At 41.2% G+C, this 19,986-nt stretch overlaps 1 protein-coding gene across 1 annotated transcript in view; it reads left to right on the forward strand.

Annotated features, from left to right (window-relative positions):
* The window catches only part of CDH13 (cadherin 13), a 962,058-nt gene that overhangs the window by 816,848 nt on the left and 125,224 nt on the right, over nucleotides 1-19,986 (forward strand). The window contains exon 8 of the mRNA XM_015600622.2: nucleotides 16,047-16,187. Coding sequence (XP_015456108.1) covers nucleotides 16,047-16,187 — 141 coding nt within the window. The remainder of the gene's footprint in view (nucleotides 1-16,046; nucleotides 16,188-19,986) is intronic.

Genomic DNA, 19,986 nt, shown 5'->3' on the forward strand with positions numbered 1-19,986 from the left:
ATTCCTGCGGGCTCACCCCAGTATTTTGGGAAACACAGTGTGATGCGTGCTATAACAGAACTGCGTAAAGAGCTCTGCAGTCTTTCTACTCTGGAGATTTTAGTTCAGGCTTCAAATGACATTTGAGATGGACACTTGGGGGTAGTAGATATTTGCCAAGTCTGAATGTAGAGAATTGCTTACTACGAGGCAAAGGGAGCAACATCTGCAAAGAAATAGAGGAGTGAGTGACCACCCACGTACTCCCTTAATTAGTGTCCAGGGACTTCTGTAGGATGTAGAGCTGGGATGCTCTGGGACCAGGATTTTGCACTTAGGAAGTCAGCCTGAGAAATCTCCCACTGGCCAATGGTTATAAGTTCTGGTACATCATATACTGGGCTGGCCTGGCTGCTCTTTTCTCCCTGAATGGCATGGCACTGGTAACCCAGGACCTCTTTCCACCTTCCTGCACCCAATAGCCCCTCTCCAAATTGCTCCAAGTCTGTATTCTATTTATCTCAGGAAATAGCAAAGTAAGACATGACAGTGACCCAAACTAAGACAAGGGCAGTAGGAACAGTAAGGATGGGATCATATGAGATCCTTTTCAAGGGAGAATCAGCGGCGATGAGAGAAGATACCAAGGTTTCCAGTTTGGTTGCCTGGGTGGAGGGTGACACCATTAACCAGGACAGGGAAGGAATGTGCTTGGCTGGGGAGGTACAGCGTTTACTTTGGGGCACGCTGCGTTTGCAGTGCTTGTGAAACATTCAGGTGGAAAAGTCAAGCAAGCAGTTAGAAGTGTGGATCTAGGGATTAGGAAAGATTTGGACATAAAAGACATAGATGGTCATTGAAACTGCCATGCTCAATAGGGGTAGGTAGAACTGAAGCTGTGGGAATAAATGGGGTCTGTCTGCAGGAAGAAGGCAGACATTTGGAGACTTGGTGGAGATTGTTCAAAGAGCTGCCCATGATTGGCGACCTATTCCAAAAAAGCTCTCATCCTTCCAAGCCCAACCCATCCAGGGCTGGTACAAATGGCTGGGAAATGTGTTCCCATATGGCATCTTTAGGCCACCACAAAGAGAGACTTTGGGATACTGTGCAGGTGACAAGGAGACTCAGTGTAGCAATTAGGAGTGTAGACTATGGACCCAAGAATTTGAGTCCTAACCCCAGCTTCACCACATAAGAGCTGTGTGCCCTTGGGCAACAGAATCCTCACCTATACCAGGGAGCAGCAACCTTACCCATTTCACAAGGGTGTCATGAGTATCCGCTGAATAATTCACACAAAGGGTTGAGTACCGTTTCCGGCATAGAGTAAGTACTCAATAGATATAGCTATGATTATTTTGACAGAGGATCTGAGTTGAACCCAGTGAGACTGGCAAGGAATGAGTGCTTATGTACTAGAGCAGAGAGGTCCACAGGTTAGGGTAAGAGCCAGGAGGGAGCATGAGGCACAGAGATATGGTCTCTTCCCAGGGCTGAGGTCTGACCCCAATTGCAACAGGAGCTAAGGCACTGGATTCCCTCCCAAAGAATTGGCAATAGTTCAATTCCCCTCCAGTTTGAAAAGGACTCTGGGGAGGAGCTGGAGGAAATGAAGAAAACTCTATCTATTGTTATTTTTAAAAAAAATAAAATGAAAAGGAACCCTCCAAGGACAGGTTTGTGGGTTTTATTATTTGTGAAGGAAAACACACTCCTCTTGATCAACATTCTGTCTGTCTGTGAGCCTGAGCAGGAGACGGGCAAGAACAAATGTTAAGTCATAACATTTGACTTCCTGTTCCTTGCTTGAGGAACATTCAAGGGTGTTAATAGGTTTAGCTCTTGTCAGCAGAACCAAGACAATTTCAAGAACAAAATGAATGGTGGAGCCAAGAACATAAAAGGGCCACTTCGTGCGAACAGCACAGAGGATCACGGTGCGTTAGGAGGTCCTGTCCAAATAATGCTGAAGGGAGGTGATCAAAACGGCTGACTGTGCCAGGCATGAAATCAACAGGAGAGCCTTCCAGAATAATCCATGTCTGGGTTATTCACATTGCCTTTTCTCCCAGGTATATGAATTTGGTTTTGGAACAACAGCAGTGGCGTAATTGGAATCCATCTTGTGTGATTTTTCCTCAGATGGTTTAGAATTAGATCAATTTATTTTCAAAGAGTATAACCCAATGACAGCATAAAGGCAGGGTCTTGAATTGCTTTCCCATCCGTGGGTAGAGTGGGTGGGTGTCATTTGCTGATTCATTACTCTCTCAGAGGGCTCTTTTGTTTCTAAAGCTACCTGGAATTACGACCAGCAATAGAACTCTAAACCAAAGTAAGCTTTGCATGAAAATGCATTTGACTTAAGGGGAAAATGTACGGTACTGACTAAAAGTAACCCTGGATGGCAGATTCGAATAGGGGGTCACATCCGAATGGGAGTCGGTTCTAAGAACCAGTGGATGAATCAGGCTGGGCGAAGCTGTACTTTTCTAAACAGAGGAGGTAATACTGACTAAACTCCTGAAATTAATGGGCAGCAGCCATCAACATGCAGAGGACTGATGGACAAAGGTCATAAAGCTGAAATCGCTCCAAGAGACAAGCATTTAGAACATAATTTTAGAAACATCTTCCAACCCTTGGTGAGTTCTTGTGCTTTTGTCATTAGGAGTCAGTAATTGAATTTTCTGGACATTTTGATCAGTATGTAACTTTGTGAAGCCGACTACACAATTTTTAGTCTGACAAAAGCATTACCTTCCTCTGTGTGATTAGAAAACATGCAGAGTGCCGTCCTCACTGCACTTGATTTGGGGGAGAGGAAAGGAAAAAAAAAAACCACCTTGCTATTCCATGTAACTTAGTAAGATTCATTTACATTCTATGCAGATCATTTAATAACAGATTTTGTAAAACCTGAACATAAGGAGCCACCATAAAACGTATTATCTTTTATTACCTATACAGAGAATGACATTTTAGATGGTGATAAATCGAAATCCAAGGAACGCTATTTGCTTTTGGTGCGTGCTTAGTGAACTATAGGAACACCAGTTTCCTGATTTTATACTGTGGCAAACATGCCCCCCTCCCCTGCCCAGGGGCACCTGAGACAGTCTCCAACTGGGTTTGCTGAGACTCATCTGAGCATCATTCTCTTGTCTCCCCCTGCTTTTTTTTTTAAAAAAAGGTCATTCCCATCCAAACTTCACCACTGAGGATTCATTTGCCCCACCTTCCATCTGATACACCTCAGGATGTGTGATAAGCCAAGGACTAAGCCTGGGGTTGGGACCAGCCATGGGGCATCTGTGGAGGAGAGCCCAACCCACTTGCACCAGCGCATGCGAAGACTTCCTTGCCAGGGACGCCTCTCCAAAGGGGAAGCACTCCCCTGCTTGCTCTTGGAAAGCCAGGCCTTCATCACCCTACCCTACTCTGCAAAACCTGGCCTTCTAGAGACAGGCTTAGCCTGCCCAACCTTGCCCAGGCCCTGCCTTTGGACCAGTCAGTACCCTCTGCAACCCAGAATAGCAACCCTGAGGCCAAGTTTTCTGGGTAGTGATCAGCATGACTATCCCTTCATGTGTTCATTCCTCAAACATTAACGAAGAGTGCCAGCCACTGAACTGGCTGTGTGATTTCCCCCGGGGATTTAGGGTTAATTCAATTTATTTTCAAATTGTTTAACACAATGACCACTTAAAAACAGTATCTTGGGCCTCAGTGGCTCAGTGGGCCAAGTTTTGGGGATATAGCAGGAATAAGCCAAAGATAGGGTCCTTGCCCCCATCAAGGACTATAATGAATACTCAGAAAGTGACTGACATGTTGGAAACCACATACATATATTGAAAAGGAGAATCTCTAGTAAACTCATTTGGCATTTACCACTTTGAACATGGGAGAAAATTTATAGACAGATTTTGTGGGAAAGGTGTGGTTGACATCACACTTCAAAGGATTAAAATGGAAATATTTTCCAGAGCAAAGACAGAGGATGCTATTCTGGGAAGGTGGGCAGTCCCAGGAAGGAGGCAACTGGGCATGAAATGAAGGTGGCAGCTGGCGACATCGTGCACCCCACAGTGGGAGGCCGACGAGCATCCCAGCAGCCCAGGATGCTCATAAGCACTCTCCAGAGAAGGTGCATTAGTTTCCCATGGCTGCCGTGACAAAGGACCACAAAATCTGTGGCTTAAAACAACATGCATTTATCTTACAGTTCTCGAGATCAGAAGTCCAAAATGAGTTTCATTCACAGGGGTGAAATCAAGGTGTCGGCAAGGCTGGTTCCTTCTGAAAGCTATAGAGAAGAATCTGTCCCTTGGCCTTTCCCACCTACATTCCGTGACGCATGGCTCCATCCTCCTTCTTGGTCATGTCTCCTTCTCTGACTCTAACCCTCCTGCCTGCTTCTTATAAGGACCCTTGTGACTAATTTGGACCTGTTCAGATAATCCAGACTAATCCCCCCATCTCAAGATCCTTCATTAAATTACATCTTCAAAGTCCTCTGTGCCCCATAAGGTACCATATTCACAGGTTCCAGGGATCAGGACGTGGATATCTTTGGGGGCTATTATTCTGCTAACCACAGAAGATGTGAAAGCTTCTAGGGCCAAAAGCTTGACAACATTGAGAGCACACTTTCCCTGTAACTGTGCTTGACACACGAATCTGACACTGAGCATCTCACAGCATAATCGCAGAGACAGACAGGTGAAGAAAAAATTGCCGTAAGTGGAACCAAGAGAAAAATATTGGCCATAGTATATAGATAGGGCTAATACAGAGGAGGAAGGAGTAACTCTGGGAAGAGCAGGAAAGCTTTGAGGGAAACAACATCTAAGCAAGGTATATAAAGACAAGTAGTAGTTTTACAGGGGGGAAAAAAATAACCTTGTATAGGAAGGCCTCCCAGATAGAGGGCACAGCATGAGCAAAGGTGTAGAGGAAGGAAAAAGCCATAGATGGTGGAATTACATATAGTCTGGTGTTATAGGAATGTAACACTGAGTGAAGAGAACTAGATCAGGCCATGATGAGTGTGTCTTTGTGCTTGACAGACATTATCCTCTAGCAACTGAAGGTCCACAGAGGCATTTTGAGGAAGGTCCTGTGGTTAGCTGGCCATTCAGATGGCTCTCTCTGGCTGGTTTAGGGTGGAAGGCGGTTTGGAAGGTAGCAGAGGGGCCAGTCTGGAAGCTGTTGCAGTAATTCAGGTGAGAAAGATGAGGGCTCGAGGTCATGTGATAGCAAAGATGATAGAGAAAAGGGGGTGCATTCAAGGGAGGTTGAGGAGGAGAAATCAGTAGCACTTGATGATCAGCCATTGATGTGAAACAGAGAAAATTGCTGAGGGCAACTCCCAGGTGTCCAGTCTGAGTTGATTCCTCCAGGAGGAAGGTAATGTATCCTGTTATTGGCCCATGAAAGGTGAGGGAGGACATTCAAATGAAGACATCTAAAAAATGACTCTAAGCAGGCTGGAGAGAGGCAATTGCTGTGCTGTTTAATGTCTCAGAGCACATTTTTTTCTAGAAAGAGAAATTTTCAGTCAGACAGAGAGGGAAACTTTGGTAAATTATGTTTTCTATTTTTCATTGAAATTGCTCATAAACAGGTGAGTTTTAAGTAAAAAGATGTAAGGGTACGTGTTAGCCTGCATGTAATCTAACGTTCATTCAGAATGGTTCTATCAAAGTGTGGTCCCCAGATCAGCAGTTTTGGCACGTCCTGGAAGTTTGTTAGAAATGCACATCCTCAAGCCCTACCCTGGACCTCCTGAATCATAAGCACTAGAGGTGGGCTGAAAATCTGTTTTTTAATGCACCCACCAGAGGATTCAGCTACAGGCAAGTTTGAGAAGCACTGACTCAGATAATATATCTTAAGCACCTACTATGTACCAGGCATAATGTTGTTATGACAATTCAGGGCCAAAAGTTTAGAAGAAGCAGGCTAGTGCAGTAAACAGTGGATTATTAAAATATACAAAAACATAGAGAAAGAGCACTTTAATTACATTTTATTTTATTTCAACTTTTAGGGCTCTGTGCCTCCTTGTCTCAGTCAAACAGATAAACCCAAGAAAGTCATTAGCATGTTCAGTTCTGCCCCTAACCAACCATACGCTTCTTGGGGTTTTCTTTTCCCTGATTCCTTACCCTATGTGTTCTTCAAAGATGGTGTTGGACGAGATGATCTCTGAGGTACTTTCAAGAACCAATAGGCTGCATCTCTTTACCTCACAAACCTTGAGTCCAACCACACTGATAGCCCTGTCTCATTTGGCCACCTCCATGATGGTTCCCAGGCTCTTCTTCCCTCTCTGAATTCTCTGCCCTCATACCCATCCTTCAAAGCTCAACTCCAGCCTGCATTAACCCGATGCCACTAAAAAGCCACTATGGCCCTCCCAACTGCACCATTCACATCTGAAGCTACTGAGCACATATTCAGCACATACTGCCTAGTGCCTTGTGGAGCCACTTATACGTGTTTTATCTTCAGCCAAGCTGTGAGTTCCTTGATGCTACTAGAAAATGTATTTTACATTTCTTATTCCCACAGTGTCCTGACCAGAATCAGAACAAGCCTCAGTTCTTACTGAATGATTGAGTTTAATAGCATTTTAGGATTAATAGTCTGCTATCTCCTTCCATAGAAATTTACTTCCATGTCAAGACCCCATATCTAATCCTTTAGTAGGAAATTCTCTTCTGCAGGAATGTCTCCTGGATCCTGCCTCCCCAAGGTCTAGGTTAGGTGGTCTCTCCTTTGTAATACCACAATACTCTGTTCTTACTCCCATCACAGTCTACTGAAATTATCTGAGTGTTTGTCCCTCCCACTAGACTTGGCTCCCTTTACTCGTCACCAGTATATAGCACAATGTCTAAAATGTAGTAAGTGCCCAGTTCACGTTTGTAAATTAAGTAACCTCCATACAGCCTTCCTGAACACCCCACATTCTGATTCCCTTCTCATGCACCTTAACTGGTAACATTCTGATAACACTTATTACATCACACCTTACATACTTGCTTTTTGTTCATTTATCTGGAATATAAATGCACCATAAGCAGGGTCTGTATCATTCATCACCTCTTAGCAGAGTTACTTGAACGTAGTAGATACTATGTAAATATTTCAGTGGAAGCAAACTGAATGTCAAATATTTGCTGCCTTGGGTTTGAAAGAGGTGATTTTTCCAGGTATGCTGTGAACACCATTGGCAGTTCACTTACTGTAACTCATCAGTAACATCAGAAGATGTACACTTTACCTGGAAACGTTTTATTTGATTTGGTGTCTTTAAACCTGATATCTATCACTTAGGTTATTCCAACAGTACATGTCTAAGAGGCAGTGTTTATTTCCCCTGTTGCTCGCGCACCCTGCTGGCTTTGTCAGCATCCAGTAAATCTGGGGGAATGAGCTCTGCCTTCTCCTTACCCACCAGACCCCAGCCAGGAATGACAACACAGCAGGGGACAGCCAAGAACATGAATGCTAACATTAGTACTGAGGAGCAAGGTGAAAGGGGGCCTAAAAACAAACACACGTCAAATTCAGTCGCCATACTACATGGGAAGGTGGAAGGATGTCACTCACTGTTTGCTCTGGGAGAAAGGCGCATTTTGTGAGGGGATGTATAAAGTTCCTGCTGGATTTATGGACTACCTGTATCACCAGTGTTATGTGGCCGAAGTGGATAAATCAAACCCCAGACAGACAACAGCTCATTCTGCTTCAGATAATGTTTTCACCAATCTGTTTGAAATATTTATAGACCAGATGTCAGATACAGCTAACCTGGGGAACGTGGTCCCCGTTCAGGTGCCATAAAACAAGGAGTTTTGCTTTGCCCAGATAGATAAAGCTAATGAATAAATAAATGAATTGTTATATCTTTGCTATCTCATGTTAATATTTCTTATTAACAATACTTTAAATGTTAGACAACAAAAGGATTTGTTGAAAAAGTCTTCTTACAGCTTTCTTTGACTCCTAAAGCACAATTTACAAGCTGGAGCCAGCTCTTACTGGCTCCAGCTTGCTCACTGATTGTGTATTATCTCTTTCCAGCTATGCACTCAATGACATCATGTTGGTAGCTGGAAATTAGCCATGGTAGGAGTATTTAAACCACCAAAATTGACAAACACTGCAAATCAGGAGACTCTGTTGTTAAGCATTTATAAGCACATCGCTCTATGTAATTTATTACTTTATAAAAACATATCTATAATCGGCTAATTATCATGTAACTATAATGTGCCAAGCATTAAATTAGTAGCTGGGAGATAAAGGTCTAAACAAGATAAACCCCTGACCTCATGGAGGAGAAATGGTCAGAGTCAAGATAGCAAATAAACAAGTAATCAATAAACAAGAATATTACAGACTGTGATAAGTGCTGGGGGAAAATTGTACTCGTTATCTATTATAGCATGTTAAACGATCCTCCAAACTTAGTGACTTAAAACAATGGAGATTTATGATCTCATGGTTTCTATGTTCTAGATTCTGGGCATGGCTTGGCTGCCAAGTGCCCTTTGCTTAATGGACCTTCACGAAGCTGCAGTCATGTATTTGTCCAGAATCTACAGTCTCAGCAGAAGGTTTGAGTGAGGAAGGATCCAATTCCGGGCTCACTCAGTGGTTGTTGGCAGCATTCAATTTCTCTGACTACTCTTGGAGGAAACCCTTAGCATCTGCCACATATTTAGAAGACTTTTCAAAAATCTACTGCATAATAACAGCAGCTGTCTGTCGAGCATTTACATATGCCAGGCTCTGTGCTTAGTACTTTGTGTTACTTGTTCTAATCCTCAGTTAACCTAGAAGTATTATTATTCTCCCCCATTTTACAGATAAGGAAACTGAGGCAATAGAACTTAAGGAACTTAACCAGGATCTCTTAGCTACTAAGTGGCCAAGCCAGGGTAATAGTAATTGATCTAATTTCAATCGTCCCTTCCTAAGTGTCAACCATCCTGTTCTGCAATAAGGCCCATTCCTTCACGAAGCTTCAGTGCAATGAAGAATGAACATCAGCAAATGAGCTAGAATTAGCCTGGAGGAAGAAGTAGAGGCAAAAAGTCAAAAGGAAGAAAAACTGGGGTCCAGCAGAAAAGCAGTCAGTCTGGACGTAGTGTAGAGATAGATGTGGGGAGCGGTTCCAGATGAGACGAGAGGAGGATGGAGTGCCGCATGGGTTAACGGCGAAACCTTTTTCCGTGTAACATTTATTCCTTGATTTCCCCCCACAGCTACCATTATGCTTGTTATTAGTGATAAATGTTCCGTTAAATGCATACGCGTGTGGAAGTCCCTGTAGCTGTGTAAAACATCAAGGGTCCAGTGATTGATTATGTGCCATATTTAATGACGTGGCTTGATTTTCTTTTTTCCAACATGAAATGTTTGGTTTTCAAATCAGTGTGATCAGTGAACCTGGCTTGCGTCTGTGAAGATACACCAGAGGCTTTTTCTTGCAGACACACCATCTTCCTTTTGTTTCTAGGATATATATTAACTGGGAGCTCGTAGACACCCAGAAGGAGATAGCAAATGTAGTAGAAATGCATGACTGCAGAATTCAGACCAGGAGAGCAGCTTGACTCCCTTAGATATGTCTTACAGATCAGATAGCTTAAAATAAAATCAGAGCAGCCAATTTAATTTTCCCCAGTTTTGACACAGCGCATTTCTTGGTCAAAATAAAATTCTATTTCCTTGAGCTAAAGCTCCCCAAAGTATAAGCCATTCCCTGAGAATAAATGACTCTGGTTTGGAAATGCCACTGATATGCTCAGACCTTTAAGATATAATTTAGTCCAGGGAAACAGTAATATATCATCATTATCAACAATGGAAGTAAATTGCCCACCTTGTGTGTTACATACTGGCTAGGTGTTGGGGTCAAAGGCATGGTCCTTGCCCTTGAAAACTTTGTCATCCACTTAGGAAGATAGTAAAAGGGCATTCAGAATAGAACCAAACAGGATACATAGCCTTTATATTAGTCAGGGTAGGCTAAGCGCTGTAAAAACGTCCCTTAAACCTAAAAGACGGTTTGTTTTCTTGTTCATGTCACAGTTTAAAGCAGGCCCACGAAGGGGCCCTGCTAAACTTCCCTTAAACCTAAAAGACAGTTTGTTTTCTTGTTCATGTCGTCACAGTTTAAAGCAGGCCCACGAAGGGGCCCTGCTCCACATAGTCCTTTGAAGGTGCAGGGTTCTTCCTTTGGGGGAACTAGAAAACCTGGAGGATTACATAGAAGATTTAAGGGTAATGCCAGTCACATCACTTCTGCCCATATTCCATTGGCCAGAATCAGTCACATGAACTCATCTTCCAGTCTAGCTATATGCCCTGGAGTCAAAAGAAATAGGATTTGGTGAACAAGTAACACTGGCTTCGCCACAGGTTCCTTTGGTTATAAGCAACTGAAATTGATTCTGGCTGGCTTCAGTGCCGATCTCCTAAATAAACACTGGGGCATATTACAGAATCAAGGGAAGAGTTAATTGAAGTCAGGAGCCACCCTGGTCCCAGATCTCAGCAGCTGAACTTGCATCTTTCTGATTAGAGCAACGCCATCAGCCATCAGCCTGAAAGTCTCTTCCTATCGGAGTCAATTACATCCATCTCCCCTATGAGCCTTGAACCAATTGAGAGAAATAAGCATAAGAATCAGGTGAGATTCTTGCCATGATGAGTGCAGCTTGGTCTTTAGAGGACAATGGGGCTTCCCAACCCCTTTTTAGTTCACTCACCAAGTGACAGAACAGCTGGACAGCTAAAGGTCTCATCCACCAGAGGCAGGGTGTCTTCTACATGAGTAGAGAGGAGCACCACGGTAGTAAGTTTCTTCCCAAAACATTCAAGAAGGCAAAAATCCTTCCGTTGGTCTCAGTAGTAATATGGAGAGAGGCAAGAAGGTTTGTCCTACATTCTGTCTTTGTGATGCCTAGTTCCATGTTTCATATCACAGAATGTGATTGCTCCTGTGGGGATTAGGGAGTTACCTATCAATCCGTCAATAGCATAAGGAAGACAAAAGTGACACATGGCCACCAAGGCCTATTTCTTTGCATCAGCAGATCTTTCCAGAGAATAGGGCAGCTGTGAGCTGCCTAGGAGTTTTTTTCAGCAGAGTAACAAAGGCTAAGTGACTGCTAAGCAGTGCAGAAATGAGTTAGGTATGTATATTTCAAGTAAGAGTGACTATGAGAGCTAGAGAATTGGGGAAGATTTCCTAGAAAAGGCTCAGCTGGAATGAGAAGGAAGTCATTGGAGAATGGAAGGTATTCCAGTTGTGCAAGATCAAGGGACAAGGGAATTCATGTGGCAGGCATTGTCTCTAGGTCATCTGCATTTCAAAGGAAGTTGATTTTATTGTTGGTTGTCTATTTGTTGTTGATGTCATTGTGAAAGCAAAAACGTTTACTATGGAAAAATCTCAAAATACTGATAGGCCAATGGACTTGTTATCTAAGAGTTCATTTTAAAAGTGAAAACTTGTAAACAACTCAAATAAATGATCATCCAATAAGGAATGATTGAATAAAACACAATGGACCCATACAGTGGGCTGTTATACAGCTGTTAAAATGAAGAGAGAGATCTAAAGTAGTGAGACGAAAGTGATATGGTGAAACCAATCGTAAGACTGTGTGAATTTGTTGAATTGTGTGTATATACAACGTGTTTATGTTGCGTGATGTGTTAAAGGAAGGAGGGAGACAGCAGACCTATAACAACATTTACCTCTTGCAAATGGAGTCGGGGAAGGTGGAGAGAAATCCCTCTTTCCACTTCAGAAATAACTATGTGGTTTCTACTTTCCTTACAATAATTGGATATATTTTAAATAATAATAAAAAAAAACATTTTAAATGCCTTAAGTTTGCCAGAAAATTGAGACTTTCTGAACATTTCATCTCAAACCTTGCAATTTATCTACTAAAAAGTCCAATTGATTTTCTACTAGGTTAATCAATCTATTTACCATTGCAGTCATAAAATTGTATTTACTTCAGAAGATAGGAATTGGCTGGTCCATTTTTTTAAATTATTTATAAAATTTGTTAAACTACAAGAGTCAAGCCAATGTTTCTTTCCTTTGTGCTATCAGAGGAATATCATAAGCAGACATAAGAATATCTTTAGCTATGACTCTATTTTGTTGCAGTTATATATGAACATTTCTGTCACCAGCCCTGAACTTATCTAAACTTCTTAAAGGAAGGGACTCTGTTTTCCTATCCCTAGATCCCCAGTACCCAGCACAATATATAGACTAGGAATAATGATTTCCAATTAAATGGATGCATAAATTAATGGAAAAAAAGTGTAACAACTTTCTCTGATCAAGAAAAATATATATCTTATGGAGGGGAAATGTTAAGAGGAAAATAATGTATTCAAGAAATGATTGGAATGCTGTTGTGAAGAGCCTATTGTGATACTGCGGTATGATACGATAGCTCTTACACTTTCTTACAAATAACCAGATAATTGTTCATAGCATTAGTTGCAATTTTAGTCAATTGGTCTCTTTTTACTACTCATGGAACAGCTAATTTAAATGTCTTAAGGAAAGGAGAAATTTATTAGCTCATAAAACTCACAATGTCTGAGGGGTAAATTATGGCTTCAAAGATGACTGTTAAGGAGCTCAGATGAGGTTAAAACTCCTTCTCTACCTCTCAGTTCTGTGTCGTCTTCTTCCTCAGGCTGACTTTCTCTGTGTGGTTGCAAATGGCCACTACCAGCTCCAGATTTATGTCCTACCACCTTCAAATCCAACAGAAAGAGAATATCTTTTACCTGAGAGTTCTAAAAGAAGTATGTCCCAGAATTGAGTTTCAGTCCCAGGAGGACTCACTTGGGTTACGGGTTCGTCACATGGTCATGCAAATAGGAGGCCCTGATTGTCCAGGCATGAGCCACATGACCATTCCTAAATAAGGGATAGTGTCTACCCTATCTGAACTCCACCTATGCTGAGAGTGAGGAAGGGATGATGCCTCCAAAGGAATTATAGCATGGGTACCAGAGGAAGAGGAAATGGACACTGGGAAAGCAACATAGCTCATATCCACGACGGTTAGTGCTTACAGTAGCCCTGGAGTACATGTCCGTAGCAACTTGTCCTGCAAGTTGGAGAAGAGTGAATGCTGGGATGAATTTACATGCTTGTTAGATAGCCATGACAGAGTCACACTCATGCACCAATTTGCTTCAGGGAGCAAGATCAGCTGTTCTTTAGAAACAAGCCAAGCCAGGGATCATAAACTAAACATTCCAGTAGTACCAATTTGAATATCGGTAAGATCTTCTGGGAAAACAATACTGAAATATGAATGAAGAGCTTTAAAATGTTCTTTATTTTACGTTACTCTTTAACCTAGTAATTCCGCTTCTTGGAATCCATCATTCAAAAAAGAAATATTAAAATATTTTGAAGACTTCCTGAATAAAGATGTTTATTACAGTGTTGTTTAGATTGTTAAAATTTTAAAGGCTAGAAATAACTTAAGTCCTAATAATATAAGTAATCAAGTTAATTATAAATTATGCATAGGGTTATATTTCCTGAAACCCTTAAAATAATGTCAAGGAATTATGCTGATAAATGATATTACACGGGGAAAATGAAATGACCTTGTCAATATCAGAAAAATCCACATACTTTCTTATTTTTATGATGACATGCTTCCAAAAACATGCAATGTATTATTACAAAAGTAAAAATGGCATACGAGAGATTAGACCTGACTAGCGATTTGTACGTCCAGAGACATACAAATTTGAAGATGGGCCAATTTATTGGTTTTATATGGTCCAGCTATTTATGGCAAATAGTAAATCCAATTCAACTTGTCAATGATAAGTAGAAAGTCACTTACATTAGGCTGATGATTTTCCAGATTCAGCTTGAGAGTAGATGGCATTTCAAGCACCTTTACAGAGAGCTGCCAGCTGAACCAAGCAGAACTAGAATTACCTAGAGCTGGGTTTGGTGTTAAATTCTGTTTGCCCTCAGCAATTAGAGAATTGTGTGAACTTCAATTCTAGTGGAGCTTATTTTACAATAGATACGAGTATCAAATCATCATGGTGTACACCTTAAACTTAAACGCTATATGTCAATTATACCTCAATAAATCTGGGGGGGAAAAAGCATTGCAAATAACCCTGTCCAAGGAGTGTAGACACATCTTACTCCTCCTCTAGAATGTAAGAGTTTAGATCATTCCAAATCACCCAACAGAACTACTAAAACTTATGTTAGTCACTCAGAAGCTTAGTTAAGAAACAACCAATTAAAGGTACCCTAGGGAGCAAAAAGCTCACCACCCTTTGAAAATACTTAAACATTTTAGGGACAGCTAGCATTGAGCTATAAAAATTCGCTGTGTAAACTTCTAGCTTTAGAAGGAAATTCAAGAACCCTGTTGTGTGTTTGTACTTTGCTTCGTGTGGTATTGCTTAATTATTGGTTGGAATAAGCAATGGTTTTGAAGCTGTCATACTGGTGGGACTGTTTACAACTGGTAGGAACTTCAATAGAAAAAACAAAGTCCTTTTATTTTGTTATCGATGGTGATTCAACTCACATTCTCTGTGTGAGTGATTAAGAAACCAATCTAAACTGGTTTAAGCGAATAAGGAAAATTAGTGCCCTAATTAACCAAAAGTCCACAGGCAACCCTGGCTTCAGACATGGCATGATAAAGTGGCTCCAGTGCAGTCACTGGGGAACCTTTTTTTTTTTCCAGGGTTCAAGTCTAATTTTATCAGTAGATTGGCTTTATTCTCAAACTGATGTCCCTACCCCTACCTCTGCTGTGGCATGAGATGACTCATTCAGTCCCCAGGCTAAATGCTTCCAGGCTCGCACCACAGACAAACAGAGCTTCCCTCTCCCAACTGTAGTAAATTCAATTCAACTTGTCAATGATGGGCAGAAAGTCACTTACAATAGGCTAATTATTTTTAAGCACAGGTCCTACGCCTGGACCTGTCATTGTACCCCTGTGTTGGTATGCACTTGTTGGCTTCTTCTCATCAGGGCTCATTCCCAAAGCTGGGCAGAGTGGAGGGTGGGGAAAGTCATTCAATACACTACATGGGCAGAGAATAAATGATGGGAAGGTCCCCAAAGGAATTGTGGGGTGCTGCCTTACCAGAAGAAGGATGGTATCTCCATTGGCCAAGACAGGCAGATCCACCACAGAAGGCAATTTAACCAACCACTGCACTCTTCTTCATCCTGAGATCAAGGCCACTTGGTTAGTTGTTTAAACATGGTAGCAAAATATCTGGCAAATAGTCAAATGAAAAACTCATGTACATTGAAAGATAATAGCGTAATATTGCTCGTGTTAAACTTATCAGATCATTGTTAGATTAAAATGAGTCTTCCAAATTTCACATGACACAAAAGACTAAAAAATGACTATAAATGACATGAAAGAAGTTAGATACAAGTGACTCTTAACCTCAGTTGTAAAACGGGAACAATAGATGCAGCTTAACATGGCTGTTGGACAGATTAATAATGATGATTTCTGGGAAGTACAGGAATTCAATGCCTGGCCCATCAAATTGTTTAGTAAATGTGAGTTCCTAAAGCTGCCATCTCTGTCATAATCTCATCATCAAAATTAGCCTCGTTTTCGGGTCAGTTTCACGAGGTTGCTATGAAATGACATATGCAGGTGTAAATATCAAACATGCAGTGTATACCCAAACCCTGCAAATGAAACATTCTGGAATGTATCAAATGCCCCTTAAATAAAGACAGAAAATAGACTCCTTCTCCATGGCCAGCTCTAGTCTATGGATAGTAAACTGTTTTATATTGGAGAGATTTCAAAGGCTTACTTATAAACAATAGATAAAAGTGCTATAACTGATTAAAAATGCCTGCCACAGATGGAGGAGGGCATAGAGGCAACCCAAGCAACATGCTTGCTACCCATTCAAAGTGGTAACCCATATCTAAATGCCATCTTTGTCGTGTTTTTGCTTTGTAGACTCTGGAAAATCCCAAGTATGAGTTGATCGTCGAGGCTCAAGATATGGCTGGACTGAATGTTGGATTAATAGGCACAGCCACAGCGACAATCTTGATTGATGACAAAAACGATCACTCGCCAAAATTCACCAAGAAAGAGGTAAGCCTCTGCTAAATACTACCCTTGCGGTCACAACCATAATTGCTGGTCAATATTAATTCTGTGTACCATGGGCCCTGCTGCCCCGCTGTTTGCAAAAGCAAAACATTTTTTTGTGGAGAAAGGATGATGTTTTGCTGGAGTACTATTTCATATTTTTCTTTCTTTTTCTTTCTTTTTCTTTTTTTTGTAAAGCTGAAAATACGAGAGCATTATGAGAACAAAAGCATTGAATCTTGTTAAAGTCCATAGAAAAGAACTTGTAATACCAAAATGCCATTTTCATAGTTTTATTGGTGCTATTTAGTGCTGAGTTATGTGCATCCTATTGTGATTTTAGCATAACAATAACTTTTTTTTTTCAGCAAGTATAGATGGAGAGGCCAGACAGCAGCAAAAAAGTAAAGTAGATTTTCTTGGCAATAGCAAGGTGGCCTAGGAACTTATAAATAACAACGAAGTTAGCTTTTCTGGGAGAGCCATTATTTATTCTTGGCTATTGTGCTTTTATGATTATGGATCATGGGTGCCATTTCCCATTATTTCCAATGGAGAAATGTTTGGGGACAGCCTGAGTATGCAAGATTAAATTGGGTTACTGAATTTGTATCCAAACTAGGAAGTCATTTGCACTATGCATCTGATGGAAATGTGCTAAGATCATGGTTTTTTTTTGGGGGGGGGGGTGGTCAGGGTAAGGTGCCAAGTATTTGACGCCCCTTTTACTGACCAAGAGTATAGGATCAGTGATGACAGCCCCACCATTTGCGAAGCCTGTTCTATGCATCTTCTATCACCACAGGCTCTTCACTTTCAATCCATTGCTTCACTTAATTGTGTGAGGTTGGTTTCATTAACCTTTTACCAATGAAGGAGCTTGTTAAGCTCAAAGAATCTAGATAACTGCTCCAAGGTCTTGGGCAGAGTAAGTGGCAAAAAATGGGATATGAACAGAGCTTGGTATGAGACATGCTCTGAACTGCAGTGCTGTGCTTCCTCATCTGCCCTGATGTTTCCCACCCTCTGAGGCATTCAGAGAAAAGACCCATGTCTGGATTTGCCGTTGCCCACCCCTCTGTAGAGTCCAGGGACTATCCCGAGTAGCTCAAGACAGATAGGCCCTCTCGGCCTCCTGGCTCCCCAGTAACCTCTCCACCTCAGCCCTGCATGACTCGTTCAGGAGGTAGAAATCTCCCCCTCTCCCAGTCATGTGTTGGGCACTTAGGACTTCAACCTCAAAACAGCAAAGTCCACAGTAGCTGATGTGGCTGCATTCTATTGTTCCCATGACACTGTCTCTGTAGCTGCTAATACAGACTGCTCATTATTTCCATGTTTCTCAAACTGGTTCCACAAGTTACATCATTGTAGGTAGGGGAAGATTTCAGGGTAAAATAGATATGGGGAACACTGAGTCGAATAGTTTGAAAAGTATCTTTTACTATAGAGCTTCAGAATACTTGGTGTTTCTCCAAGAAGGGTAGGTATGCTCTGTAGAATTTCTCAGACTTATTTGGCCTGAGAATAATTTTCCTGGACCACCTCATCATCTTGTCTCATTGAGCTGGTCTCCCATGAAATATTCATTGGGGATATTGGTTTACTTGTAGAATTGCTTGTGAACCTATTTCAATAAAAGAATTCAAGGCACATTGTAATATTCAATGTAGATATAGTAAGGAAAATAGAAATTGGATAACCCTAATCTAAAATAAGAAAACCTATCAATCTATGACTCAGAAAAAAAAAAAGTGTGTACCTAGTCATGGATTGAATACCGTGAGTGAGAAATTTTTTGATTGATTTTTTTTATTAATACCACTGAACTCAAGAAAAAAAATAAACATAGATTTTTTCATCGAGTGGATATTAGCAAAAGCACAAAAATTCTCTTCAAATGGGCATTGGACAAAGAGCTTGGGATTTCCATGGGAATGGGTAGCCAGCAAGAGCATCAAACTTTCTTCTCTCATAGATATTATGTGTCCCAGAGGAGTCTTTGTCCAATGTAGATAAAGTAAATTTACAGTTAAATTTTTTAACATGTTCCCGAAAGGCTAGTGTTTGTTGTTGAGAAGGGATCCATACATTTTGGATGCCAGAATTGCTAGAGGCAGTCTTACAAAGATGTGGAGGGGTGGGCTCTGAGACCGGAACTGTATTCGAATCCTCTGGCCAGACATGGGACGCAAGCATGTTAACCATCTACATTCTTCACCTGTTACTGGGGCTCTTCATAAAACCTACCTCATTAGATTCTTGTGAATGTTAAATGAGCTGATGATGAAAAGCACTTTGCGTTCTCTAGAGTACCGCTGATGAGGATAGAAGTGGTAAGAATAGTAGTAATTAAGATGGTGGTAGTGAGGACAGGGGTGATGAGGACAGTGGAATAAAGGCAGTGATGAAGAAGATGTGATGACAAAGGTGGTGGTGAGGAAGATGGCAGGGGTGAGCAAGGCGATGATATGGTAATGAGGATGTTTCTAAAATTTAAGAGACCAGCTGACATTCTTAGCTAAAGGGCCCTCTCCCTCCATGTTGAAAGCTGCTGTTTTCCTTTAAAGTAATTTATGAACCTGCTCGAGCACTTTAAAATGCATGGTTAAGACCCTAGAGTTGCTGGGGGAAAGGAATTCTGGAGGAGAGGTGGCAGAATTTGTAAAATGTGTCACTATGAATGAAAGCAAAAAGTGCCAAGAGAAACCTGTTGGAGGGAGGAGAACTGTTGAGGACTCGGCCCAAAGGTAATGGTCTCTGGGAGGTGAAAGAGGTAGAACAACAGGCTGTATAAGGAACAGAGAGGAAACATGGAGCTTGTGATCTTGAAGTTGAAATATTTTTTAGAGAGGAAGGTCAAGGTTCAGTCGTTCCAGAATGGAAATGGTGGTCATTTGAGGTTGAGGTCCAAGAAGATGTGTTCTTATACAAGTTTCTGCATATATTAGGACATTTCTTAGGAAATTCATAGGAATATGTGGTTCTCTTTTCTTTGTTGTTCTATATAGATGGTCTTTCATCTCCAGAGAAATACATTTTTTATCTGTTTTGAAGATGTGGTTGGCCACAAATAACAGAGACTGGAAATAATGCTCTGTTAAATGAGATAAAGATATAGTTTCTCTCACATAAATGCCTGTTGGTAGATAGTCCCCCGTCAATGTAGTGACACCATGACATTATCAGTTTCCCAGATTCCTCCTATCTTTCTTCTCTGCCTTCTCCAAGGCTGCCTCATAGTACAACAGGGTCACAGCAGCACCAGCCATCATGTCCTTATAACAGGAAGGACGAAGCAGGAAATGAGAAGGGCAAAGGAGGACCTGCTACCTAAGTAAACGTTATTTAAAAAGCTTCCCCTGAAACTCAAATTACTTCTCTTGTCACCTCCTTACCCTCCCTTATCTGTAAGGAAGACTGAGAAATAACTCCAACTGTCTTTAATTAGCATGTTGCAGCCCTTGATAATACAGGAATTGTTACTAAAAAAAAGAAAAGATACTTTAAATTATTTTAAAAAGTGAATTATTGGTGCAGAGGACACTCATTTGTTGTTCCCATTGTGTTTATTTAAACTGACTGTAAGCTTGCTGAGAAGCAAGGCCTCTTATTCTCTGTTGCATTACCTGTAGGCACTCAAAAATTTAGTTATTTTCTGAATGTTTCCTGAAGATAATTGGGAACAGTGTCACTGAATGTGACGAACCAGGGTCATACTTAAAATTGCTACTTACATGTGGAAATCAATTTTTAGTCATTGACTTCCATGAAAATTTAGGTTGGAAGCATTAGTTTCCCT

This window comes from Pteropus alecto, unplaced genomic scaffold, assembly GCF_000325575.1.
Source record: "Pteropus alecto unplaced genomic scaffold, ASM32557v1 scaffold7, whole genome shotgun sequence".
NCBI classification, from domain to species: domain Eukaryota; kingdom Metazoa; phylum Chordata; class Mammalia; order Chiroptera; family Pteropodidae; genus Pteropus; species Pteropus alecto.